Here is a 27,462-nt window from a genome sequence, read left to right on the forward strand (position 1 = left end):
CCTGTTACACTAAAACAGCATCATGCTAGGCGCTCTTTCTCATCAAGAGAATAAGTAACAAAAGAACATGTAGATATATGACAAATTCCCCTGATTGTGGCCTTTTCCTCAACATCCCAGAATCTAATTTGGTGCCCCAGCTGCTGCCACCACAATGCTGACATTCAGGGCATTGTGGTGTCCGCAGTTGTTACAATAGTTTGCCAAAACAGAGCAAATCTAATCCACGTAACTCCACGGTGGCTCTTCTGCTCTTAGTTTAGATCGTCTTCCATCAATGTTTCCCTTCCAGAAGTTTTTAAAACACTTTGAGATCCTTAAGACTGAAAGGTGTCCTACAATTGTATTTTTCCCCCTTTATTCCGCCGGTCTCACAAAGCTGCTTTTTCCTGGGCCCCTCTTTCAAAGCCATGCAGAAAAGATAAACTCAGTGGTCTAGCTTATGAACAGTGATCTCTGAAGAAACACTTTCCTTCAAAATTTATTTCCCTTGTAGTGTGTGGTTCACCATTTTTCAAACTCTATAATAAATTTTTAAATATGGGAAATCATTGTTCTCCATGTGATGTTCTAGTAAAAGGCCTCTGCCACGCTGCAACTTTAACTTAAAGATCCACCTAGTATAACCCTTAAAATAAAAGTACCAGGTATAGATGCTAATGCTAATAGAACTAGGACTGAGAGTGTCCCTGCTGTTTCTCCTCCACATAGTTCATGCTTCATCAACTCAGATACTCTGTTGGAATGGTAATTAATTTATCTGAAATATTAATAAAGTTCTCAAAAAATTCTACCCTTTATCTCTGTAACAATAAACTTGCTTTCATTTATTTAATTGATTTCACATACTGTATTTCATTATTAACACTTCTGCAACAAAAGTGGATGAATTAGGAGCCCTGTCCTGTAAGTTATAGATCTTTAAGCTTACATAATGCCCAAGTAATTAATTATCTCTCCCATGCCTGGTTTTCCCCAAAATTTATTCTCCCTTTCATCTGAATCAATAGATTTTCTTTACTAATCTCTTCTGAGAAAGTCCACTGGAGCTCTGGGGGCCTTGTAATTTTGTTTACATGGAACTGAGAAATTTTGATCTTGTTCATATTTGAAAGTTCAGAGAAAGCACCTGTGTCCATGGAACAAGTCATGTCCACCAGGCTGAGGGCATCCCTTGCACATTAATCATGGAAGCTCATTGTGGCTATGGGAACTACAAGTGGACAATACTTCTCAAGATGTAACCCATTTTGTTTACTTTTGACTTATTTTGGGGAAAGTGCCTCACTGCTTAACTTTTTATTTCCGGTGCAGTAGGAGGAAAGTGGAAGTTTCATATGGAAGAACTGGCATCACCAAAAATAAATTATTATTTGTATTGTGATTGGGAGCCCATTCACTAATTAGGGCCCCATTGTACTTGGCATTGTGCTTGGTACAAACTGAACAAAAAGATGATCCGGGCCTGAAGAGTTTACAATCCAAGAAGCAGTAGTAGTTAGTAGTAAAAAATACATCCCAATCTACTTTATAACAGTAAATTGAGCAGAAACCCTAATTCTGAACTGATAAATTTAACTAATGGAAACCCAATATATGAGTAAAGACTAGAGGCTTGATCCAGAGCTCCTGAAGCCACTTGAGAGTCTCCCTTTGACTTCAGTAGGCTTTGTCTCAGGGCCTAAATACTTTCATTGTGCATTTTCAATTGAGATTTCTTATTGGTATTTGATTTTAATTAATCAAAATAATACTATAAAAATACATGTGAAATTAGGGGGAAAGACTTCTAAACTATATGAGATAAAAAAAGAAGGTGGGGTTTTCAAAAACCTCAGTGTTAATCTGACACAACTCCTATGGACCTCAGTGGGAAAATAGTTGGACCAGTGCTGAATATATAAGAAAATCCTACCCAGAATCACCATTTCCCTGCTTACTTGTTTTACACAGTTGGGGTAGTACAAGGAAGAGAAAAATTAGATTTATTTTGATTGTAAGCTCTTTGGGGCAGGGACTATCTTCTTCTTCTTCGTGTTGTTGCAGCACCAAATGCCATTGAGTCCCAATCTTGGCTGAGACACCTGGATGCTGCTGTTATTCAAATAATAATAAGAATAATTAATAATAATAATTAGGCAACTTACTCTGTTTAGTAGTATTTCTTTGCACTGATATTAGAAGCGTTGTGATGTCCTGGTATGTAAGGGTTGTAACTTGGTATCTAGCATGTGGCTGTGGTAACCACCCAGTTATATGTTCATTCTCTCACATATAAAAGTCTCTATCCACACCCGTCTCTCAAATAGCAGAACAGAACTGGCCTATTTTTACATTAATCCACAATCTGCTCTTTTTCAATATGTAGTTAAGACTCTGAAAGACAGGTTCTTTATAGTACAATAATTCTGTCCATTACATCATTTAATTTATGGCAGTGTTAACACAAAAATCAATAAACATTATTTCTGAAGTGTCAGGGATGTTAATGGTGTGATTTTTTTTAAAAAGGAAAAGAATCTAAACTCTTTTTAACAGAACACTGATAGTGTTGTAGAAGCACATCTAGCTGAAACTGTAGTTGGGAAGATTTAAAACATTATGGCTCAGGCATCTTGAAAAATGTGTGTAGGTAGCTATTTTTAGACATACAAATCTTTCTTGCCATATTGTGGGATTCTGCTAAGTGGGGGAGGCTACGTACAATGTATCTTAACAGAAGGCTGCTAAGATCACCTTTTAAATCATTTTGAGTCATATCAACAGTTGCTATGGGTCCCCTGCTAATATTTTTGGGAAATTATTTGAATTACTACTTCCTGAGAGAAGGGAGATATCAGTCTTACCAGCAGAGATTGGAGAAAGTTGTTACAGAAAATAAAGCCTAAGAAAGGGCAGTTTAGCTGAATATTTATTTCAAGCTAAAATGTTCTGTGATCAATTGAACTTAAAGGTTTTATTTACTCCATACAATCTACTCATAATATTCCTGAAGCTAGCAAGTACTTCTGATTTTTAGAATAAACACTACTGCATAGTTTTCCATTTAGTGATGCTTTCGTCTAATGATGGTAAGATTTTAGCATTTACAGAGCAGTTTGTGGTATGGATACTACTCCCTTGGAAGTTAATGGGAAAAGTCCCTTTGACATCAGTGGGAGCAGGTACTCGTTCTTCAGAAAACTGCATAAATATTAAAAAATACAACATACACATACTTGATTGAGTGATGCTTTAAAAATAAGGAAAGGGGTGGGGGGTTCCTTGCAGATTTCTGTAGCTCAGTTTCAGAATGGAGGTTCAAGTCATAGCTGTATTGTTACTTGAATTGATTAGAACTTTAAGATGGAGGTTGAATACTGCTTTTCATAGATTCTAAGACTGGAAGGGACCTCGAGAGGTCATCGAGTCCAGTCCCCTGCCCTCATGGCAGGACCAAATACTGTCTAGACCATCCCTGATATACATTTATCTAACCTACTCTTAAATATCTCCAGAGATGGAGATTCCACAACCTCCCTAGGCAATTTATTCCAGTGTTTAACCACCCTGACAGTTAGGAACTTTTTCCTAATGTCCAACCTAAACCTCCCTTGCTGCAGTTTAAGCCCATTGCTTCTTGTTCCACACAGATACAAAATTAATTGAATGAATTACAACTTAATTGTATTGATTCCTCTCTCATACTATAGGAAAGTTACTCTTGAATCCCCAGATAAAGCAGAAGAGAGCACCCCTACCTTACCCACTTTAGTCATTGTGATGCCTATCTGAGAGTATAAACTCCTCAGGGCATGGACCTTTCCTTACGTGTCTGTAAATCTCCATGCACACCGGCATTGCTATATAAATAACATATAATAAATAGTATCTGGAAACAACATATCTACAAATGACACCTTCCGGTTATATATATTTGGGCCAGATTCCACCTGCCAGTGCATGGGGTGTTGTCCCATCTATTCACCCCGGGGATATAACTGCACCGGATATGGTGTTTTTCCTATGGAAGGCAGTTTTAACTATTGGTTAGGGCTCCACAGGAACACCACCTGTGATGCTAAATCAACACATCCTTTTCCTGGTCTGGGCCTGCTCACTTGGCAAAACTGGGTGGCTCTACCACCCTCCTCTCGTCTCTCCAGCACGGTACAGGTTGCAGATGGCTTGCATTGTTGTGCCCATTCCCTCAGGGGACCTGCAATCCCAGAAGTGAATGGAGACCATTCATCTTCACTTACAGCGTGTATGTATTCCTATGAAAAAGTTGAGAGAACTTGCTAGCACAATCTGAGGGAAGTGAGAATGGTTGAGAAATGCTGAGCTACAGGCAATGGATCACAATCCCCCAGAGGGAAGGGGCACAAAAAGCAATCAGGGAGGGGGTTTCATGGTGTTGAAAATTGTATTGCAGTCTAATGCTAAGGAAATCTCTTTCCTCCATTCTGTGCACACCCTTACTTTTCAAGGTCAAGTATTCTCTGTCAACCTCTCAAAGCATGCACAAGTTACCTAGGCTTATTGTTACCACTGATACTTTTGTTGTAATTGTAAGGGGTGGTCAAAAAAACATTTTTTTTTTTTACTTCAAATAAGGGAGTCACTAGGCTGAAAATGTTGAGAGCACTGCCACCGCTGATGGAAGATCCACTGTTAATTTTCATTCTGGCAATGTTTTTTCATTACTGGCCATTTAGGTATCAGTGCTCACTGTAGATCTCTTTCCATGGAGATTCAGTTTCTGTAATAACTGGGAAGTACTGTTCTCTCCTAAATGTCTCCTCTCCAGAAGAAGAATTCAATTGACAGACTACAGCCATCCAGATGATGGGTTGTTCTCTGAAATTTTGTAGAACTTTTCATCACCTATTTTACTTGAGTTTGGAAAGTTTACTATAAGAGGCAGCTTTCACAGAGATTCTAATAAGAGAAAGAACATCATCTCTTAAATTTGATTCTATCAAACAAACAAACAAACAAAAAAGCTACCATGGATAATATCAACAGTCCTCTTTCTCTACATAGGAACATAAGATTTGCCAAACCACCTCAAACCATTGGTCCAGCAAGTGCTATTTCCAGTAGTAGCCAATTCATGATGCTTTAGAAGGAGAAAGAGAATGCAGCTCTGTAATGCACATAGCCAGTCAGATAGTACTAGACATGGTGAAAGGATGGGGGAATTTTTTTCTAGGCAAACTCAGCATAGAGTAGACCAACCTCTGTTGGTGAGAGAGACAAGCTTTCAAGCTTACAGAGCATTTTTTCAGGTCTGAGAAATGTCAGTGGGTATGTCTGCACTGATATTAGACACCTGCAGCTGGCCTGTGCTAGCTGACTTGGGCTAAAAGGCTCATGCTGAGGGATTGTTTAATTGCAGTGCAGATGTTTGGGTTCAGGCTGGAGCCCAGGCGCTAGGATCCTGTGAGGTGGGAGGGTCCCAGAGCTCAGGCTGCAGCTGGAGCTCAAACATCTACACCACAATTAAACAGCCCCTGAGCCTGAGTGAGCTGGCATGGGCCAGCTGTGGGTGTCTAACTGCAGTGTAGACATAACCAGAGTATTGTAGCTAAAAACAGTGTGGAATAGATTGTTTAGCATAAATAGTTAACACATATTTCAAGGGACCATTCAAGGTGAAGTTGCCTGTTAACACTTCTTCAGTCACAGGGGGAGAAAAGGAAGAGAGGAAGAAAAAAAGGCAGCTCTGTGTGTGTGTGTGTGGGGGGGAATGGTTAGTGCCAGTGTCTAACTTCAGTGTCAGTGTCTCCAGTCCATGATTTTTAATGCCTAGCCATGGTATGAATTTAAGCTCTCAGGCTCGTTGTTTGAAGGTGTGCGGGTTTCCTTTGAGGACGAGGACTAGAAGATTAGATACAGAGTGATATGGTGTTTTTTGTCTGTTATTTTTTCTGTGTTCATTTGAGAGCAGCTACCACACTGCATACATGAAGGTTCAGTCATACTTTTATTGATACTTCAGTGCTATATGTATTTGACAGAGATAAATGGGTCATCCTGTTACTGATCACTGCAGCAAAGATTTTGCGTCGCCAGGTTATGATACTCATTTGTGCTTCTACTCTGTTATATCAAATGGTCTCTTCGCCTTCTTTATAAACTGCAAAACTTAGATAGGAATGCACACGATTCTTCTTTTGCTGGTTGTAATACTTCTGTTTTATAAATCTTGTGAGAAGTGTGCTTGTCATCTCTTTTCCTGAGATCCCTTTGTTCAACCGTAGTTTGATCAGATTCCAAGTTTTCCTAGGATTATAAAATGAACCTTTTTTTAAGACATATTTGTCAGATGCTGGTGGGAGAGATTTTAAAAATCAGTTTTTTTCCTCTAACTCCTCCTTATTTAATCAGGGTAGTAAATCTGGCTCATATCTCATCTCATCCATACTTCCACAGCTTGTTGAATCTTCAAGTTTTACACATTAGATGAATCTCTTAACTTCAGAACAGATTTTAAATAGTAATTAATTAAGACTTCATGCAAGATTACTAAAATGTTGACAACTAAACTAATCTTATTTTGGCAAGTGTGCAACGAGTCATCTGTTTATTTTCTTGAAAGAGTGACTGAGGTGCCAAGTGTGACAATATAATTGCATACCAGTTTTCCCACTATAAATCCCTCTTGGAAACTTTTACAACTGAGTTGCAAACTTCTGAGATGTGTTTTATTTCTATAGTGAAAAAAAGCTTTAGCCTTTTAAACCTAATTTTGCAGTCACACCACTTATTGCTGTGAGCTCATCAGATCAAGCTTCACAAGGCTGGGCTGGTTTGATTTTCTGTGGATCTTCTATGGAAATACTAATGTACTACAGAAGTAGGGTTGGCAATTAAATAGGTACCATTCTTCCCTCTCACTCAATGTTGTTATTAGTATTGCAATAGCTCCTAGAAGACCCAGTCAGGAATTGTGATGCATTGTGTTAGGCACTGTGGCGAAAAAAACAATTGTCCTGTCCTAAGGAGCGGAGCTTACAAACATTCCATCATGTACTATGGGGCAAATTGTCATTTGGTTAAAAAATGAAACTGGTCTTGACCATCTGCGTCCTTTAAAGTCTATCTGTCTATCCACTCATCACCGTTTGTGGAATAGCTATATTTAATTTCCCCTCCATGATTCCAACTGAGGTGGGGGCGTCTTTCAGGATGCCCTAACGATGGTGAAATTCCAGATTAGACTAATCTCCTTCAGCTGTGTCATCCACACCTATGTCCTCTCAATTAAAAATGCTTTATTTCTGTCTGATGTGCTTAGTCCTTGACTTTGTAAAAACTATATTGTGCATTGTACCAGAAGAGCACAGCTGTCTTCAGATGTCATGGACGGAGATAAGGTTGGCTGTCGTAGCTGGGTCCTAATATTTCAGTGGCTTTGAAGAACAAGCCCAAGATTGGCCAGGGAAGTGAATTAGCAGCCAGTTGAGGGTGTGGAGCACCGGGGTCATGTACTCATGACATGCCATTACACTGAGAAGATGGGCTGCTACATTCTGCACAAGCTGGAGCTTTTGTATTGTTTCCACTTTCATCAACAGGTACAATAAATTACTGTAACCTAGGCTGGAGGTTAAAAGTATCGAGCACTGATCCTTGTCCAGGCAGAAAGAGAACTCAGAGCCCAGGCCCCAGCCAAGCACAAGCATCTATACCAAAATTTTATAGCCTGCAGCCTGAGCCCCACAAGCCTGAACCAGCTGATTCAGGCCAGCTACAGGTGTTTTATTGCAGTGTAGACATACCCTAAGATGTTACACCCGCCATAGACGCCGACTCCATGGGTGCTCCAGGGCTGGAGTACTCGAGGAGAAAAGTTAGTGGGTGCTCAGCACCCACCTGCAGACAAGCTCCCCGCTTTCCCCCCGTGCCTCTTCCCTGCCCCCCCATGTCTCTCCCCCGTCAATGGCCCCACTGAGCACTCCTTCCCCTCCCTCCCAGCCCTTCCCACCCATTGCAAAACAGCTGTTTCATGGACGGCGCGTTCATAGGCGAGGGCGGAAAGAGATGAGGAAGATGTGGCATGGAGGCAGAGGAGGGATGAGGGTTTGGAGGGCAGGGATGGGGTGGAGGTGGGGTCTGGGCAGAGTTGAGGGGTTGAGCACTCCCCAGGTAGAGGGGAAGTCAGCACCTGTGACACCCATTTTGATGAATAGGGGGCAGACTACTGTGGAAGAGGATGGTGTGTCTGATTGTTCTTTGAAATACTTACTCCTTCAGACAAGCATCACCCTGTTCTTACCTAGAGTTAATTTGATCCATCTGTTCTTTATGCAGGCACTGAGCTCTTTAAGAAATGGTACCCTTTTTGTGGTGCATTACTTTTCATAAGTATTCACTAACATCTCTAGTTTAAAGTGCACCTCTGCTCTAAAAAAGTGTCATTCGGGGGTTCAATATTCACCATCTTAATAATTTCCAAATCAAGTATGCTCTTTTCAGAAGTAAGACGTTTATAATTACCAGTCCTGCAAACTCGTCCTGGGATCTGAAAGTCAAACTAAAAAGATCTTTCCTTCTCATGCAACACTGGTAATGAAGATTCCATAGACCAAACTGTATCTACTATTACAAGTGTGTTGTACAACCCTATTGACTTCTTAATCATTCTTAGTCACACGTATGCAACCCTACTCTCTTCAGCGGAATTGGTGGTGTGTAATTAATTGCTCCTGCAATTGGAATTTAATTTACAATTCTATTGATGATGCATGAAGAAGAAATAGTATGCAGCTCACTTTCTCTTGGTTATTAGGAGTAAAAACTGACATGTTACTGAAGTCAGATGGTCTGACTCTGAATACACATGGAGAACAGATCTATTGAGTAACAATGGGCCACTGTAACAGTTTCTCTTCAGAGTACAATCTGACTTAAATCAAAACATGTCTGCCTTTTTTTGTACTCCTGCACAGGTGTTCAGTAGTGGAAAAAGATTGCTTCCCTCTGTAATTTTTCCATTATTTCTCATCTGATTTTCCCCTTGCTGAGCATCGATGCAATATTATTTTGATTATTAAGACAATGGAGTGCAGCGTTTCTCCCAAGACAGCAGCAGTTGTGCTTCAGTGGCTATTGAAGAATGACTATTACAGACAGATACATGTAACTCCTCCACTCTATTGTTTGATTTTTCAGAGGGCCTGGGTAATTGAGAGTTGCTTTTGAAAACAAAGTTCCACTAAATTGGCTGGGCTTCTCTTTGTAAGTAGAAAACAGGACAACTAGGATCTATGGCCTAAGACAGTGTGTTATATACCACAGCTCATAAGATAGGTGGAGCTTTTTTAGTCTTCGTTGGAATGTGTAGCCTTTACAGCAAACTTCTTCCATCAGTCATTTTGCCCACTCTGAAGCATTTCTTCTTCTTATCACGTCTGCATAGCCAGTACCAAACCTATTACTAAAACATTTTTATGAAATTGCTGCTTTAATAGACACGTTACAATCTCCATCAGTAAGCAAAAGAGTACTGCACAATTAGTATTATAATGTGTTTATTACTGTGATCTGTAACTTCTATCAGAATGATACAAGTTCCTTATGTAATTGCAATTCTATAAAAATGCTGCTTCTGCAACATAGCGATTCCATAGTAATAGAGTTTCTGTTGTAGCAACTCCATTATTGGGGCAACATTTTCTGCAGAAGTGCAAAGAGAGAGAATTTGGAATATTTTTATGCGACTGCTGTTGCTGCCCTGTTGCCTTCTCAGGGAATGTGACTGATCATTGTAAACCCACTTTGAATATGCTGCCTTCACTTCCGTATTTCAGGCTGAATTGTAATGTTTGAAATCTCACCCCTAAGTTCATAAAAAAAAAAATCACTTCCCTTTTAGAGCATCACCAGAACAGCACCTAAGCCAGTGTGTAACTTTAAGCATGCAAGTAATCCCAGTTACTTCAAATTCAACATGCCTAAAATTGCACACTGGTTTATGCAGTGTGTTGGATCAAGGAAACGTCTGATTTTGTTTTTACATGAGAATTGTTCCATTTTCCTAACAGAAGGAAAGTGTTTATCTGCTCTGTAATATTATTATTGGTAAGGCTGACCAGTACAGCAAAGATAGAGGGAGGGAGAGAGATTGGATCATTCTATAAACTTAAACTATTAAAAAAAATAAAGATTATAGTGACAATAAACTTTATAACATAAAATACTTGTGTAAGCATAAGCTTCAGATGTAGGAGTTAAAGATGGGCATTGATTTAATTGGCAAGTACTGTTTAAACTGATGGCATGGTATGACCGTTACTCTTTACAGATGTGAAGTGAGGAAGCTGTGTATCTTAATTTAATGCATCAGCGTTTCCATTGCCAAAATGGAAAAGATTATGTGGAAAAAAAGGTTTATTACTTCTACCTTCTTCTGCGGGACAGGAGACTGACTTGAGATTACAGGTAGTGTTGAAAAAATATTCCAGCACAAACAGTGCCTGCCGCAGCACTGAGTAGTAGCACCCTTTATAAAAGGCTTGACATCCCTCCAGGAATGATTTTTATCAAAGCAACATCATGCAAACTGGATGTGGCAGAGGCTGTTTTGGACACAAATCCCTTTCACTGTGATATAAATGGAGAGGCCATAAATGTTATGATGGATGTTCTAAGGCAGTTTAATGTAGCACTGGAGAAAATAGAAGCCATTACTATTGGAGGTGCTCCAGTTATGACAGAGAAAATAAATGGCGCTGTTACAGGAGATGTACAGACAACAAAATACCTGCTGGCAGGGGGAGCAGGAGCAAGACACGCTACCTACGGCTAATTAGCCATTGCCTGGAATGATGTTTATTGTTAATTCCCTAAATTATTTTGGGCTGCAGAGGTGGTGCTAGCCCATTGGGGCCCTAAGGAGGAATATTTTGGGGACTGCCCACACACACAGACTGAAAAAGTGAACAGGGGGTCCCTTTGAGCTGCTTGAGACCCTAAGCAATTGCTTATTCTGCTTAGTTCTAGCACCAGCTCTGAGGTTCCATCTCAATATGTTCAGCCAGATAAAATGACATAATCCAACCTGATGGAAGTTTTGTGTTTAATTATACTGGTGCTTTGGAAATATTCATTTTTGTCATTGTTCTGATTGATCCCTGGCATTTCAGTATATAGCAGGCTGTTGCACTGCAGAAGATAGAAAAGGAGCAAAGTTTTATATTTATATTTTAACTCTTTGCAACCTTGTGATAGAAGTCACGGTTTAATTAGTAACTGTTGACAGGGGAGTGATAAGAGAGAGCAAATAAAGCCCTGACTGACACCCTTCCCAGAGTGCTGCTCTTGCACACATTGGTCATTAACTCTCGTATTTGAGCACCTCAAGTACAGGGTAGGATTTGGGGTAGGGGACCCAGGCGACCACCTGGGATGCCTGGCTTGGTGGGGGTGTGTGTGCACAGAGGGCTGTTTTTGTTGTTAGTGACAAAGAAAAAATAGAATGTTTGAAGTAAAATGTTTTGATATTCCATATGTGTATTCATTTTTCATTAAACTCATTAACCTCCATGGACGAAAGGTTTGGACAAATGAAGCACCACAAGAAGACCTGGATTTTTTTGTATGACCTTAGTAAGCTGCCAGCAGACAGGAAAACATGCTTGAACAATTACACAGACCATCACCGGACGCTGACACGTGGGGAATGTTCAAACGTCAATGATAAAGACATTTATGTCAAATTGGACAACATCCATCACGTTTTGCCACACGGGAAGTACTCTCCACTTCAAGTTTGCCATTTCATTCATGATGCAGAGCTGAAGGATATTTTTCCTAATTTGTGGATAACTTTGAGGATTCTGCTTACACTCCTGGTCGCAGTCACGAGTGGTAAATGCAGCTCATTAAAACATATCTTCGAGTGACGATGGTTGCCAAGAGACTGACATCGCTTGCTATTTTGTCATTTGAAAATGCCATTGGCCAGTCTTTGGATCGCTCATGCATACAAATCATGCATAAAAGTCATGAAATGAGCTATAAATGCAATAAAAAATAAGGTATTAAAAAGTTTAACAAACTAGCGGGGGGCGGGGGGGGAGCAGTGCATGCCAAAGACATTCCTTGCCTGAGCGCTGTTTGATCTAGGGCCAGCTCTACTCAAGTAGCTTCTGGTTTGCATTTCTTTTTGCTGTAACTAAGAAAAACTGAATTTAGTTTCAAATACCATACCAAAAAAACCCTCTTCTCCTCTGTCACATCATTTGCTCATCAGCCTTCTCTGCATGGTCCATGCCAGAAGCTGAGGTAACAGCTGCATAAATGGGTTTAGACCATCCTTAAAAATCTTCCTTGATGTCACCTAATAAAGAGGTCTTTCCACAGAAGCTAAATTAAACAACAGTTTGAGCTGAAAAATCCACAGGAGCTGTTGCTTGCAAAAATTCAATTTCCCATGAAAGTTGGGCAAGACTCAGAAGAGATATGCAGATATGATGGATTCCAACTTATGCCGCTGAACAGATTGTATTATGAGTCTGTGTGGGGTTATATAGAGGAAAATAATGCAGCAGATTTCAAATAAACTGACTCACTGCCTGGCATTCCATTACTGTCCAGAAGAGTTGTGTGCAACCCATAAATGTAAGATTCCATTCTGTACAACTGCAGATAGCAATTGTGGGAATCGATTTGTACCTCCTGCACATTACTCTGCAAATTTACCACTACATGAGTTACATTGCAACAAGATTAATTTCTAGCTAAAAATAAGTAGATTCCCCCCTCCCATTTAAATTAGGTTTGTGTTTGAAAATCTCAATGTGACTCATGTTTTTCTTCTGGCTGATACACAGCTCTGACCAGCTAAAGCAGTGGTTCTTAACCATTCCAAACTGCTGACCCCTTTCAGGAGGCTGGTTTGTGTTGTGTACTCCAAGTTGCACTTCACTTAAAAACGACTAATTTACAAAATCAGACATAAAAATACAAAAGTGTCACAGCACACTATTAGTGAAAAAGTACTCTCTCATTTTTACCATATAATTATAAAATAAATCATGACCCCTTGCCTTCCAGGTTGAAAAATGCTGATGATATAGGATATAGAGCAGTATAAACAAGTCATTGTCTGTATGAAATTTTAGTTTGTGCTGACTTCACTAGTGCTTTTCATATAGCCTGTTGTAAAACTAGGCAAATATCTACAAGATTTCTGCATATCCCCAAGGATACATGTACCCCAGTTGAGAACTACTGAGTTAATGTATAATATTGCTTCCTTAGGATGTAGTTCAGCATCCACTTCACTGCATATGGCATATCGCCATTCTATCACATAGGTGCAGCAGATAATAAATATATGTATGAAATGCACTCTCAGGGGGCTTTTGTTCACTCTCGCTCAGAACATTTTTGTAGTGCTTCTGAAGAATTCTGGATTGTCTGTGCTAGAGACTGGCGTCCATTGTTAATCCACAGAACGGGTTACTCCTGGTGGAATTCTGCGCCAAAAAATTAAAAATTCTGTGTACAATATTTTAAAATTCTGCAAAATTCTGCATATTTTATTTGTCAAAATAACACAATATAATCATACCAGTTTCAATTATTTTTGGTTATTTATTTCAAAATACCTATCAGCAACTATGTCTGTAACAATACAGACAACAAAAAAGATTCAGGAATTTTTTTTGACAATAGATTCCTTACTAGGCATATAAATACAGAATTCTGAGTAATAATTCATGTAAACTACAATACAGAACTGTATTTTGCACACCCCTGAGAAGCAGTGCAAAGGCTTGGGAGAGTCGGGTAATGGAGGAGCTGAGGAAGAGGGAAGTAAATTTCTGGGAAGGAGCCTGGGTATGAACTTGGAAGGCTGTTGGGTATGGGTGGGGAACGTATGGAACAGATTTTGGGGGGGGAGGCAGGGAGGGATTGTTAGGGAGCTTCCCCCATGCAGACACTGGCTGACCCCTAACCTCTCCCATTCAGTCAGGTACATCTGCTCCTGTCCCCATGTGTCTCTGCACTTCCTCCCCCTTGTGGCCCTGTGCCTCCACTCCCTTTCAGCCCCTGCCCCAGTCTGTCCTCCCCCACTAGCCCTTATGAGCCGTGTCTGACTCGCACCTCCCTGCATCCCCCAGCCCCTGTCTCCTGACCTGACAAGCGCAGCGAAGGCAGCTCTCTCCCTTGCTGCGGGGAGCTGCAACTTTGTTCTATCGCCACAGCGCCCTCTGGTGGCAGAAAGTTAGAACTGCAGCAACATTTTGGCAGAAACTTTTTTCTGCGCGAATTAGAAATCTGCAGGGTTCATTAAATATGCGCACGCAGTAGCACAGAATTCCTCCAGGAGTAATGGGTGCACCACAGACAGTAATAGTGCAAGATTCTTACGCTGCCCTGCCAATGTTCTTCAACACTGACGTGGAGGGACTACCTCTAGGGTCAAGAGATTAATTCATTTTCCATGGTTGATTCAGTCATTGGCATCTCTGCTATAACTATCAACAAAGGCACTAAATAATGCCAGTTTTGATTATATAAAATCTGGCAGTTAATTTCATAAAGGCCACATAGTACAATGATCACTTTCAGCTCCTACCAACCTGGGGCGGATTTGAACTGGTGACTTGGCAATAAAAGGGCGGATTTGAACTGGTGACCTGGCAATAAAAGGCTCTATCTCTTATGCCATAAGAAATAAGAATGGCCATACTGGATCAGACCAAAGGTCCGTCTAGCCCAGTATCTGGTCTTTCAACAGTGGCCAATGCCAGGTGCCCCAGGGGAATGAACAGAACAGGTAATCAAGTGATCCATCCCGTCATCCATTCCCAGCTTCTGGCAAACAGAGGCTAGTAACACTATCCCTGTCCATCCTGGCAAATAGCCATTGATGGACCTATCCTCCATGAATTTATCTAGTGTTTTTTTGAACCCCATTATAATCTTGGCCTTCACAGTATCCTCTGGCAAGGAGTTCCACAGGTGCCATTCAATCCTGTGATAATGCTTACATATGTATTGGCAACTGTTCATCACTTCCTTCTCAGAGGTGCAGATTCAGTGATTTAGCCTTGAATTTACATTAAGCATGATAGCAGCTGGTTAACACAAGAATGAGGACATGATTGTGGACAGGACTTTGAATTCAGGATTTAGACAGACTTCCCACTTTCTCTAACTGAGCCCTCAGCAGCCTTTTCCCTTGCCTCAGCCTGACCTTTCTGGAGGTTTTTGTGGTATGCTGGTTGGTGGACCTTGGCTTATGGTGTGTTGTGATTTCCTGGTCTTCTGTGACTTTCACATCAAAACATGCAGTACATTCTATATGGCACATATCCTTGACCTTCAGGTTTTGAAGACTTCCAAGCAGTACAGTATTCATGTTTTTCATATCTCTTATTTAGGGCTGAGTACATCCTTGCACAATAGTGAATACATTTAAATTTCCAACTTTAGACACAGCTATTTGCTTGATGGGATTCCCTCCTACTCTTGCTGGTAAAGGAGGTCTTTAAAGTAAACAGCTGTAATGTACTCCAATTTCCTGGATTAGAACTGAACAAATAATTTGCAGTGATTAGTTTGTGACGACAACCTTCTAAATATGGACCAAAGCAACTCTATCTTTTTTCAGTGTGCATCTGCTCAAAGCTTTGCCAAACATCAGTAGCATGAAATTAACAAAACTGGTCAGCTTCACTGCTGCTATTCAGAATCTTGTGCACAGCAATGACACTTTCAAGAATCATGTCACGCTCATGGTGCTGCTTCTGCTTGAGAACATGACAGAGGCAAGCTGTGGAGTTACTGACAGGGAGAAGGACCCAAGAAATAGAGTGAGAGGTGGGATAGAGTAACAGACTAAACTTCACTGGCTCCCTCACAGCAGTCAGGAAGCCAATGGAAGGGAATGTTGCAGAAACCTTCCTCATTTGCAGCAGTGATGGCCTTTGCAGTAGTGGAGTGGCAAGCTGTTTGCATGCCAGAAAGAGAATATTAAAAATAATATATGATTAAACCCACCTACGGAGAAATGCAGAGATATTCAATTAAAATCTCAATGATCAACAAGAGGGAAGAGCAGCTACAAAGTATTGTAAAAACCCACTTGCTTTTATGTTGGCACTCTTGTTTCCCAGCAGTCCATACAGTAAGAAGAGGTTAAGTATTCTATTCCATTCCAGCAGATAGAAGGATGACAGTTATCAGACAACCACGATGTAGAACCTGATATGAAAGTTGGAGGGACTAGGGAAGGACAATAGTAGACTTGTAAAAATCCCAGCTGCAGTCTTACCAGCCAGATGGGACAAGAACGTTTCTCCTGCATGGTGTACGTCTGGCTCCAAAGTATCTAGGAAATGTTTCAAGCTCCAGGCATCATTCAGTTACAAAGCAAGGAGGTACTTGAAGAGGAAAGATGTAGAACAATGAATTAATATGATGTTACACAAAACAATAGGCCTGCATTCCTGACTCACCTAAGGGTGTTTTGCCCAGCTCAGTGCAGGATCAGGCCGAATATGGACTGCAAGGCACTGAGGAGAAAATGTGAATATTCAGCTAGTGAAATTATTTTTGTGCCCTGTACAAGCAAGCAAAATCAAGAACTAGATGAATCACCTTTGTTAATTTGGTGGGGTGAACTTGTCTCTTTGCACTATTCATTATATTTAAGGTTGCTAGGACTAATTGCTTATTTGCTGTGCACTTTTTGTTTTTGGTGGGGGAGGGCTTTAATAGTATGTAAACAGCATTAAATATCTTTTTAATACCTCCAAGGAATACCACTTCCCTGAACTCTGTCTTTTAGAGACATCAGACTGATTCAGATTAGCAGCTGAATGGCAAATATACTTAATTCACACAGGCACTTGTTTCTCAGTGCAGAACGGCATCAGTTCGCTATTACTGACAGCAGATGGTAGCAGTCTTGCATGAATTAACTGTTTGCACTGAAGAGGTAAAACAAAGAGGTCTGAAAATATTTTCAGCCTCTGAATATTACGTTAGAAGAAAATGCTGGCCATTTCCATGTGCATGTTTTTAACACTAGAACAAAGTGTCCTGCCACTGTCAGAGGGCCCCCAGGTTATTATTCAAATATTTTAAATGCTGTGGGGCAAATCCTGATCTCAATAAAATCAATGGAAGAACATCCCCTGATTTCAGTGGGACCAGGATTTGGCCCTGATATAGGCTGGGGAATGGAGGAAATGTGATTTTTTCATTATACTCCAGGGAGACTAAGTCTATGAACATTTTGCTGGTGAGTGTAGGCAAAGACCTAGATCTTTCAATAAAATACAGCCAAACCACTGCTGAAATCTGGTCCCAGAGCTGGTGTATCCAGCCGCATGGAGTAGTGGCCTCCCCAAGTAGTGTAAAATCAGTATTGTGGCTTTTGTACTGCCACTTCCCCTGTTGCCGGTACACAGTGCATTTAAGGGCCTGTGACCAGGGTGCCTCTGTCACCCCAGCTACAATCCCCAGCTACAGTGTCAAGCCCTGTTTCTCAAGAAAATAATTTATCATCTGAGGTGTGTGATGAGGAGTAGCGGCAATAGGCAGCAGCTCTTCTCCACGCGGAACTGTGGGGTAGTTTATTGCCTGGAAGGAGATGCTGTGCTGACTCTTCAGTCTGTCACAGATCTCAGTATCGTTAGCACCATCTGCAACCCTGATTGGAATGATGTGACCAGGACAGTGTATTACAGGGAGTCCAGCATCCATCCAGCATTTGTCTCATGAGTTTAACATTGCGTTGGTGCTGGCGTTGAAGAACTTGCCCTTCCACACTCTTTAGAGTTCTTACTGATTCAAGCACACCAGCTAACAGCATGGGTGGCAGGGATGTTGTGAAAATGAAGCCAGTAGCATAGGAACGTACGGTGTCTATCAGAGAACTTGTACTGGAAATGTGCCCACCTACACAACCTAATGCTTTGCCAAGTGTTCCAAAGATTATGTTTCAATCCCCAACTACAGTTTCAAGCCCCACACAAAGCCAAGTTTGGATTAGGAGAGTGCAAAGGTGAACTTTATGCTGGTTTTATATACATGCTCACATCCCCTGTTCTTCACCCCACTGAGTTGCAGTGTGAGCTTCTTGGCCCTGGCTAAAGATCTAGCTCAGTAGCATCTAAACTAAGTATGGGTATTGTGTAAAAATGGATAGATGGATGGATAGATAGATAGATAGATAGATAGCAGAGTACCTGTTCCTGTTTTGGGTGTTCCTATTTTGATATTTTACTTTTCTGGAATCGATTGCAGATTGCTCTTGGCTGTGACATACTAGATGCTTATGCCCCTTGCTGAGTGCAGAGATGAAGTAGGATTCTGTTTATTTTGGTGCAGTGGTACCTTAGCAGTGTTAAAGCAAATTAATTTCCCCAATGTGAGAGTCAGAGGTGCTAATCTTCTTGCTATAATTACGAATTAGGTCATTGTTAAAGTTTTGCATTAGAGTGCAAGTTTGAGTGAGTCGTGGCATGTATTGCTTTTGTGATGAATGAGAAAGCCTTATGAAGCATTGGACTGTTATCAACAGTGTTGTAAATGATATCAAGGTGAAAAGGAATGCACAAAGCCTGTCCCTAAACTTCTTACTTCATGAGACAGGATTTGATAGCAGCCTTCAACTACCAGAAGGGGGGATCCAAAGGGGATGTAGCTAGGCTGTTCTCAGTGGTGGCAGATGACAGAACAAGGAGCAATGGTCTCAAGTTGCAGGTCTAGGTTGGATATTAGGAAAAACTATTTCACAAGAAGGGTGGTGAAGCACTGGAATGGGTTACCCAGGGAGGCTGTGGAATCTCCTTCCTTAGAGATTTTTAAGGCCCAGCTTGACAAAGCCTTGGCTGGGATGGTTTAGTTGGTGTTGGTCCTGCTTTGAGCAGGGGATTGGACTAGATGACCTCCTGAGGTCTCTTCCAACCTTAATCTTCTATGATTCTATGCTTTTAATACTTGGGGTGGATGAGGTATGTCCTGCCGTAACATTAACTGTCCTTAACATGTTTTTGGTTTGTTAATAGGCTGTGTTCTTTGTGAAGAAAACTGCAGTTCTCTGTTTGTATGGACTGGAAGATAACCTCTGTTCATGTGGACTAGAGCTCAGAGTCATTACCAGTTGGAGGAAGTTAAAATAGCCCTGAGACCCCCCCTCCCAGTCTGATCCCCAGATAAAACCATTTTTGCCCTTCAGCTTGGCAAGACCCAAGGATCATGATCAGTGTGCTTGTCTACACATACAGCAGCACAGGTGTGCCGTTGTAGCACTTTAGTGAAGACACTACTATGCTGACAGGAAAGAGTCTCTTGTCATGATAGTCAATCCACCTCTGGAAGAGGCAGTAGCTATGTTGATGGAGAAGCGCTGTCTACACCAGGTATTAAGTTTGTATTACTAGGTTGCTCAGGGGTGTGGATTTTTTAGGCCCCTGAGTGATGTAGTTATATCGACAGAAGTTTGTAGTGTAGAGCTGGCCTGATTGTCAAGGAGCTGTTCAGTGGAGGCTGCTCAGCCGGGGTATGCATTAGATTCTGTCAGAATATACTTTTAAATGGCAACTTTGTCCGCTTGCTTTCAGCTGTTAACTTCCTCACTGCTGTTACAAGTAACCTGAGCTGCTTTTGAAAACCTTTGCATCATAATTAAAATGAGCATAATCTACATGGTACACTTATTTCTATTTCAGAATTAGAAACTGTACACTTGAATATTGATTGCTTAAATGCCTTTAGTGTTACTAAAACAACAGGGGTCAAATTATCCTTTGTGTAACTTCACTGAAGTGAGTTGCTGAATTACACTATGGAGGAATTGGCCCATTTTTTTTGTTCAAATAGCATGTTGTATTTTTCCCTAAAACCATTTTGATTAATAAAAACAACTGATTGATTCTTTCAGGAACACCCATTACTTGGTCAACCATTCTTTGTCCTTCATCCCTGCCGGACTAATGAATTCATGGCTCCAGTAATGGCTAATTCACAAAGAGAAAACAGGTGAGGAACACCAGTGCAGTTTGTGAGGCGATAGCAAGATGTTTAATGTACGTAAATCAGTTGTGTACACTTGCAAGGTCAGAACGACAGTCAAGAAATTGTCACCTCCATCTGTGTGTAGTAAAACTCTGTGTTTTCACTTAAATCCAGTAAGTTAAAATAGATTCAAAGTGCATAAAGCGCATTACTAACTTCGTTTTAAAGAAAGTTGTCTGGCATAAGGTGACTTTCAGGCATAAATCTGAACGTCACTAAAGATTTTTGTAATACATGCATGTTTTCTTTGTTTTTTAGGAATATAAACTACGTTACATCATGGCTGAGTATTGTAGGCCCAGTTGTGGGGCTAAATCTACCTCTGAGTTATGCAAAACTAGTGTCTGAACAGAATACAAAAACGGATTAAATCAAAAGGTAAGAGGGGAATGGCATATTTTTTTAGTTTTATATAAAATCAGATTCTAGTTTGCAAGCATTTCAGCTTTTACTTCTGAGCCTTCAGTTCAGGAGTGCTGAGGATTTTCCATCTGACAATTTACACACAGTCACTCCCTGTGTCATTGCCATTTTGCTTTTCACTGGAAAGCTGAGCTGAGGTCCTTCTGGTGCTCTGCCAACACTCTTCTTAATAGCCAGGAAAGATCTCCATTGAAAGCCACGGTGTTGATGCTCTGTGTACTGGGACAGCTGTCTCAGCAATATCAGAGCTTCTTGGCTTAACTCCTCCAGCGCGCATTTAATGGTGTGATCTAATGTAGTTGCACTGCAGTGATTTTTATTTTGCCTCCTCCACTACTTCTAATTTCTTGTTCAATGTCTCCACTTCAGGGCCCCAAGTTGAAGCACAGGTATTAGTGAATTGTAAAGCCACTGCAGCCTTGTCTGCAACGGATCTGACACAAACTGCGCCGTTCCCACACAGTCAGTAAAGCTTGCCGTTCAGGGCTTTTCCCCCTGGCAGCAACATGCTTGATGACAGCTGAACACCTAAGAGCTGGCTGCAATTAGTGACTCCTCATGTTCCACCCGAACACAAGCTCCATTCCATGTGACAGCACTGACTCTCTAGGATTCCCTTACTCATCTCCTACCTTAGATTCTCCCTCCTTTTTTCCTTGGGTTTGGTCTTTATTGAGACGATATCAGAACACCTATAAAAGGCTGAATTTTCTGGCATGGGAATGAAACAATGGATTTAATTCTACTCTGAAAGATATCAGACAGCACCACTGTATATTTAGAGAAGTATGCTATCAGTCTGCAGACATCCACAATGATGCAGTTATATATGTGAACATGGGCTTGATTCCATTTTAGGGTTAGTATGTAACCTGGAGAGGATAGCGACACTTAATTGCCAAAACTCTGATTGTCAGATTCCTCAGGGTATATTGGAGAATGTATTGTATATGTATTGCTTAACTGAACAAATGGGTCAGAATTGTAGATGAATAGTACTAATAGTCTATGTATTGGTTAAAATTATACAATTCTACAATTCAGGGTGTCTCGGTACAATCATGTGAGCATGCTGCTTCTTCCTTCTTCACTACTTCTAAAGGATTTTGTCACCAAGGGAAGGTACAGTTGTAGTAAATTAGCATTTCTGGTTGAGCTGGTAGTTATTCATGAGTAAAGGCCTGATCCTGCAGTCCTTACTCAAGCTAAACTCCCACTCATATCAATGGAGTTTTGAGTGATTAGAGATTGCATAATAGGGCCCCAAGATCAGCAAAAAACAGGCTAGAAATAACTTTAGTATGACGGTCAGTTTTGATTCCTTCTGAATCACGTTTTGTTCCGAGTGTTCTGAATTTATTTTGTACAGGTATTCAGTAGATAAGAATTACAGATTTTGCCTTTATGTGTTCAGTGAAGATGACGCTTACGTGGGAAGTCAAATATTAGAATATGTTGGATCAAAACTGCAAATGTAAAATTTATGGGATTTAAAAATCTGTGTTCTCAGAAGTTTTATTATCTTCCTGTTATTAACTTAGTTGCATTATGTGTGTTTGTGATGTGAAACATAATACAATCCTTAAAATGCTATTGACAAAGTGAAATTCTTTTGCCAAGCCATTTCATTTGGAATTCATAGTAAATGATACTAAAACACATTATTTATCCTATACTGGATTCTAATGATTTGTGATATCTTTGTTCCCTCCATGACTTGTAAAATGTAGTTCTTTGTTGACTTCTTATGACAGCAGTCAGATTGCCTTCTTTTCAAAACATTTGGTTATGTATGTTTTATTATAAACAATATCTGTATCCTATTTCACACATTGAAAGAAGAATTATTTCTCTTTATACACAAGGAGAAACAAACAACAGGAAAATAATACAATTTTAAATCTGTATTTAGAAGCCCAGATGCTCAGCCTTGCTTCATGCCCTTTGTGCTGCTTCAGTGAAGCAAAGGGGCTCATATAACCAGATGAAGATTCCCAGCTGGTCAATCTAGCCAGCTTTGCACCAACTGCTTCTGCCTCCACCCCAGCATAAGAGATAGGATGAGGTGCGGCCAGAGCAAATTGTGTTTTGGCAATCCTGAGACACTGGAATGGCTGCTAGTCCCAGTGCAAATAAGAGAAGGCTGCTCTACTTGCACTGAGGGTTGAATTAGCTCCCACTGTTCTCTGGATCAGGCAGGAGACACACACAAAAAATACACAGTTCCATATAAGTGCATGCACAAGTATGCACACATATGCACCAGGTGCACTGACTGCTGCATGTTCATATTAGAGGATCTAGCTCATGGTTATCTTTATGTAGCATCACAGATGTTACCCAGCATTGACCTATGGGTCAAATGTACAGAATAAACAAGTCCTTGCCCCCAAGAAATTCAATTTTTAAGATACAGGGTCAGTAAAATCTGACACAGAATGCATAGAGTGGGATTTAATGTAAATAGCTGGAGTGCTTGTTTTAAAATATTCTTCATAGGCTTAGTGTGGAGGATTCATTGATAACCAACAGATATTCTTTTTCACTTTCAAAGTCTTATTTATTGGACTAGTTTTTGGCCACTTGTCAGAAAATAGCAGTAACAAAATGGTTTGGAGTAAAATGTATTTGCATAGTTTCCTAGCTATTTCTAGGAGACTAACACTTCCTGTTTTCCAGGCATAGCAGACTTTTTGATAATACTCCTTCCAGTCATTACTATTCTATACTATTTACCTAAAATAATCCTTGTTTATTACAAGTTGCACAAAACACTGCCCTGAGGCGTTACTGTGAATAAAGTCTTTCTGCCCATGTGACAGCATTAGATAAATTAACTCAGGAAGTATAATTATAGATAAAGAAAGTTCAGCTTGTATCATTTATTAATGCAGTTACTCATATGAGGCCATAGCTAGCATAACCTGAGACTGGGGAGGTAAGTATGAAGTTAGTCCAACAGAATGGACCCTCACCACCCTTCTGTTCAGTCAACGTTCCTTTACAGACACGATTTTCTCTCTGTTTCATCCAAGCCTTACAAAGAAATGGGGTTGCCATGTGGACTGAGAAATCGACATTCAGTTCCTTTTAGATGCAACAGTCCCCATTGTACAACATGGTTTTCGCTCTTTCATTTATCATCATAAACAAGACCTAGGATGATTTGGAAAAAGCATGGCACATTGTCTTTGATTTCAGGTCTGTCCTTGAAGAGCTAACCCCAGGCACATGCCACATGGGTAGCTGCACCGGGGACTTTTTTTCCGCCAGTACATACCTCCAGGAGCACTCTTTACCAATAACACACCCTGCACCTGCTTTGAAACACAAACTCTTTCCAGTTTTTGAAGCCCATTCATGTCCAGCTGATAAACCCCTTCTAAATCCCAACTGAGTAATAATGAGCACCTTGGTGCTGCTCTCACAGTTGCTTAGATACTATGATAATGGATACTAAATGCAAAGATAAATAGGAGGGTTACAGCAAGTGGGAGAGTCGGACACATAGATGAGTGATCCGGAAAAACGCATCATATATCTCGTAAGCTTTTGTATTTAGCACTAACAAATAACTGAAGTGTCAAATCACTAAGATGGTTAGTTCAAAAATTCTCTGTATTTTGGCTAAGATGTCAACAGTAATAAAAAACATTTAGTATAAGTAATCTAGTGACCTTGTAAAACATTTAACATGTTTGCTCACAAAAATCCTATCTAATTTCAAAATTAGATCAATTACCAGTGCTATATTTCATTTTATTTGGCAAGTATGTTCCAAAACACCTAAGTTTTTGGCAGCATGGGTCACTCTTTAAGTTTTGCAAAACTGCTAAAGAAAAAAATTCAATTATAAAGCAGTTTTAAAATTCCTTAAGTTTCTTGTCTAAAATCAAGGCCAGCTCCAGGCACCAGCATCCCAAGCAGGTGCTTGGGGTGGCAATCTACAAGGGGCGGCAGTCCCTGTGTTTTTGTCCCCAAGCAGCGCGCCGAATTGCTGCCGGACAGCAGGGGCAGTCCATGTGCCGTTAGGGTGGCACGTGCATTTCCATGGCGGCGGCAATTCAGCGGCAGCTGCTATATTCAGCTGTCCACGGCGGTGCAGCTTCTGTTTTCCGGCTGAAGACAGAAGCTGCCGCCGAATTGCTGCCGCCATGGAAACACGCATGCTGCCCTAACGGCACACTGACTGCTCCCGCCGCCTGCGGCGGCAATTCGGCATGTTGCTTGGGGGCAGAAACAGTAGAGCCAGCCCTGGCGGCCAGCAGTGGAGGCTGCAGAGCCTAGCACAATACCCCTGCCATAGCCAGTTGCAAGTGTCCAGCCCAGTGGGGTCTGGGGCCAGGTTCAGAGCTGGCTCCTGCCGAGCCGTCCCCACTGGGTTGAGCAGGGCCCGTGGAGATACGAGTGCGGACACTCCACATGCAACAGCGCTGGACCGCAGCTCAGTTGGGAGAGTGCCGGGATCCCGTGTAACTCGGGCAGCGCCTGTGGGCGGCCAGCAGGCTAGGGCCGACCCACGGCAGCCTCGCAGAGTAACGGGTCAGCCCGGCCCAGGCATGGCTGGAGGGAGAGGCGTCCCTTTGGGCGGGCTGGGCCTGACAGAGGGAGGGGTAGGGGACATGTGTTACCTCCATGTAGCTCACCCCGGGGGCTGGGTACCAATCCCTGCCCCGTTCCAGGCCGGCCCTTCCTGAAGCTGGATTATTCCTCCCGTGGCCGAGTGTGCTGGTCGGACGAGTTGCAACGGCTCCAAGCGGGTGGGGTCAGGGGTTTCCAAGAGTTTGTCGTGGGGAGCTCGAGCGCGGTCCTGGCAGGTCAGTGGCGTGCGCTGGGATCCGCATGTTGCACCACTAAGCACCACCGGCCGGCCTGGGAGAGTGGGGCACGTGGGTGGCAGGAGCAGGTTGGAAAGGGGAAAGGAGAGTCGTGCGCATGCTGCCCTAATGGCACACGGACAGCCCCCCTGCCGTCCATAGCAGCAATTTGGCGCGCTGCTTGGGGCAGCGGAAACAGTAGAGCCGGCCCTGTCTGAAATCTGGAAAGATATATTGAGAATCCTACTGCTGGAGACTTTTTCTTAAAGGAAGCTACCAATACTTGCCTTTGATTACAAAAATCAGAAAATGTAACAAGCTTCATGTGCTCAATTGCAGTTTGCCTTTGGTTTCTGGGGGAGGCAGGAACACTGTTTGACTTATGTAAGCTTCTGTTTTGCATCCAGGTATAATCTACTCCAATAGAAAATTTGGTTTTGGAATAAATATTCTTTGAGTCAAATTAATGTTCTCATTTTCATCAGTAGTGACTACACTGATTTGAGTTTACACTGGGCAACATTAGAGCAGGATATGACCAAGTAACCTACATTTATCCCTGTTCTAACTCTACTGATTTCATTGACATTTTTCCAGGAATGAATTTGGGGCAATAGTTCTTTGCCAGCTGACACAGCTATGATTCAGTGAGTTATTGTTGACTTTTACATTTCAATGTATGTTACACAGAATTTCAGTTGCAACAAAAAAATATTGAGTAACTTCTGTTCCATTATAACACAACCTGAACTGTGAAGTTCCTACTAGCTCCTTTATAATTCTGCCATCTGAAAAGTCTAGCTTGCAGTAATGTGTTATGTATCTTGTAGAAGACACAGTTTTAAAAAATGTTTTTGTGATTCACTCCCTTAGCAATAAGAAAGGGAAGTCATAACGAGTGCATACCAGCTGGAACGGAAAGATACAGCTACAAGCTCCCACTGCCCACTCTCGGGCTACAGCTGCTTGACTGCTAAATTTAAAAGACCAGCTTGAGAACAGTATTCTGGGAAAGTACTGCTGAGGAGCATTAGTGCGAATAGGAAAGTGATGTGCTTACCACTGTTAGGCCCTATTTTTCATAAAGTTGTCACCAAGTTTTGTTTTTTTAAAACTCCAAGGAAACTTTCACTTAAGAATTAAAGGGACTGACAAAACTGTGACTTAGTAGGAAGGATTTTTAACTGAAAGTTGGGGAGCCATTCACTTGTTTGATAAGAGGTCTTATAGAAGACCTTATTGAAATACCTTTTCCTATTCTCAAGCCTGTGAGATCACAACATTCCTTTCTGCAGCACCAGTGGATTTTTATCTTGGGGTAGCTTTGCTAGAGCAACATCCTGCACTTAGTTCACTCTGGAGGGTCGTATCTGGAGGAGAGCAGGCAGTTTGCTCCTCTGTGGTTGTTCTCTCTAAATCACACCAGCAGGCACTAGATAGGGATAGACACTAATTCAGTGCCTCATTTACCCACGACCCTTTTCCTAGTCATTGCTAGCCAGCTTCAGGCTCATTGGCAGAGCAGTGTGTGTGCCAGTGGTGTAGCTAGGAGTGGAAATTTGGGTAGGCCCCAATTTATGGTGGATGGGCAATGATCAAAGTTCTGAGATTACAGCAAAACATGTATTTTGCTTATTACTATACTAGCTATATATTATTATTGCATATTATGTTTAATTGAATTCTTGAGGGCCAGGATTGTAGGATGCAGAGAAGGAATTTGCATGAACTGGGCTGGCCAGTGGAGATGGGCAATCCCCACAGCTCTTGGGTTGTAAGGGCTGGGGGTGCTGGTCAGCGCCTGTGCGGAGCCCGGCTAGGCCCACTGACGGGATGCCTGGGTGCTGGCTGCTGCAGTGGCGATGGCAGCTGGGAGCCTTGGGCCCTTTTAAATTGCCCAGGCAGGCCGCCGGGCTCTTTGGCGTGCATGGGGTGGTACCGGCAGTGGCGAAAGCAGCCGGTCAGGCATGCGGAAGCCCTGGCTGTGCCAGAAGAGTGCCCATTACCTGTTCTGCCGAGGCCCAGAATTGCTGTCGGTGGGCCTGGGCCCGTCTGACACCAAAGTGGTCGAGAACCAGGAGAAGTTTGCAGCGCTGGGTGGAGGGAGGGATGGGGCCAGCCATGATGTTCTGCAGATGGGCCAAGAGCCAACTTCTCTTAAGCCAAGTCTCCCTGACCCTCAACCACATGGGCA

At 41.7% G+C, this 27,462-nt stretch overlaps 2 protein-coding genes across 10 annotated transcripts in view; one reads left to right on the forward strand and one right to left on the reverse strand.

Moving 5' to 3' along the window:
• Positions 1 to 27,462, reverse strand: part of SSBP2 (single stranded DNA binding protein 2) — a 548,369-nt gene that overhangs the window by 426,120 nt on the left and 94,787 nt on the right. The gene's annotated exons all lie outside the window — the stretch shown is intronic.
• The window catches only part of ATG10 (autophagy related 10), a 151,001-nt gene that overhangs the window by 122,536 nt on the left and 1,003 nt on the right, over positions 1 to 27,462 (forward strand). For 4 of the 9 annotated variants that reach the window (XM_050944855.1, XM_050944853.1, XM_050944858.1 and 1 more), the window contains 3 exons: positions 19,895 to 19,992; positions 20,287 to 20,406; positions 20,821 to 22,112. In XM_050944855.1, coding sequence (XP_050800812.1) covers positions 19,895 to 19,992; positions 20,287 to 20,398 — 210 coding nt within the window. In that variant the 3' untranslated portion in view covers positions 20,399 to 20,406; positions 20,821 to 22,112. Of the gene's footprint in view, positions 1 to 19,894; positions 19,993 to 20,286; positions 20,407 to 20,820; positions 22,113 to 25,865; positions 25,916 to 27,462 lie in introns of those variants that run through there. The other 5 variants (XR_007773271.1, XR_007773272.1, XM_050944856.1 and 2 more) reach the window with 5 other exon arrangements.

Source organism: Gopherus flavomarginatus, chromosome 3 (assembly GCF_025201925.1).
Source record: "Gopherus flavomarginatus isolate rGopFla2 chromosome 3, rGopFla2.mat.asm, whole genome shotgun sequence".
NCBI classification, from domain to species: Eukaryota; Metazoa; Chordata; order Testudines; family Testudinidae; genus Gopherus; species Gopherus flavomarginatus.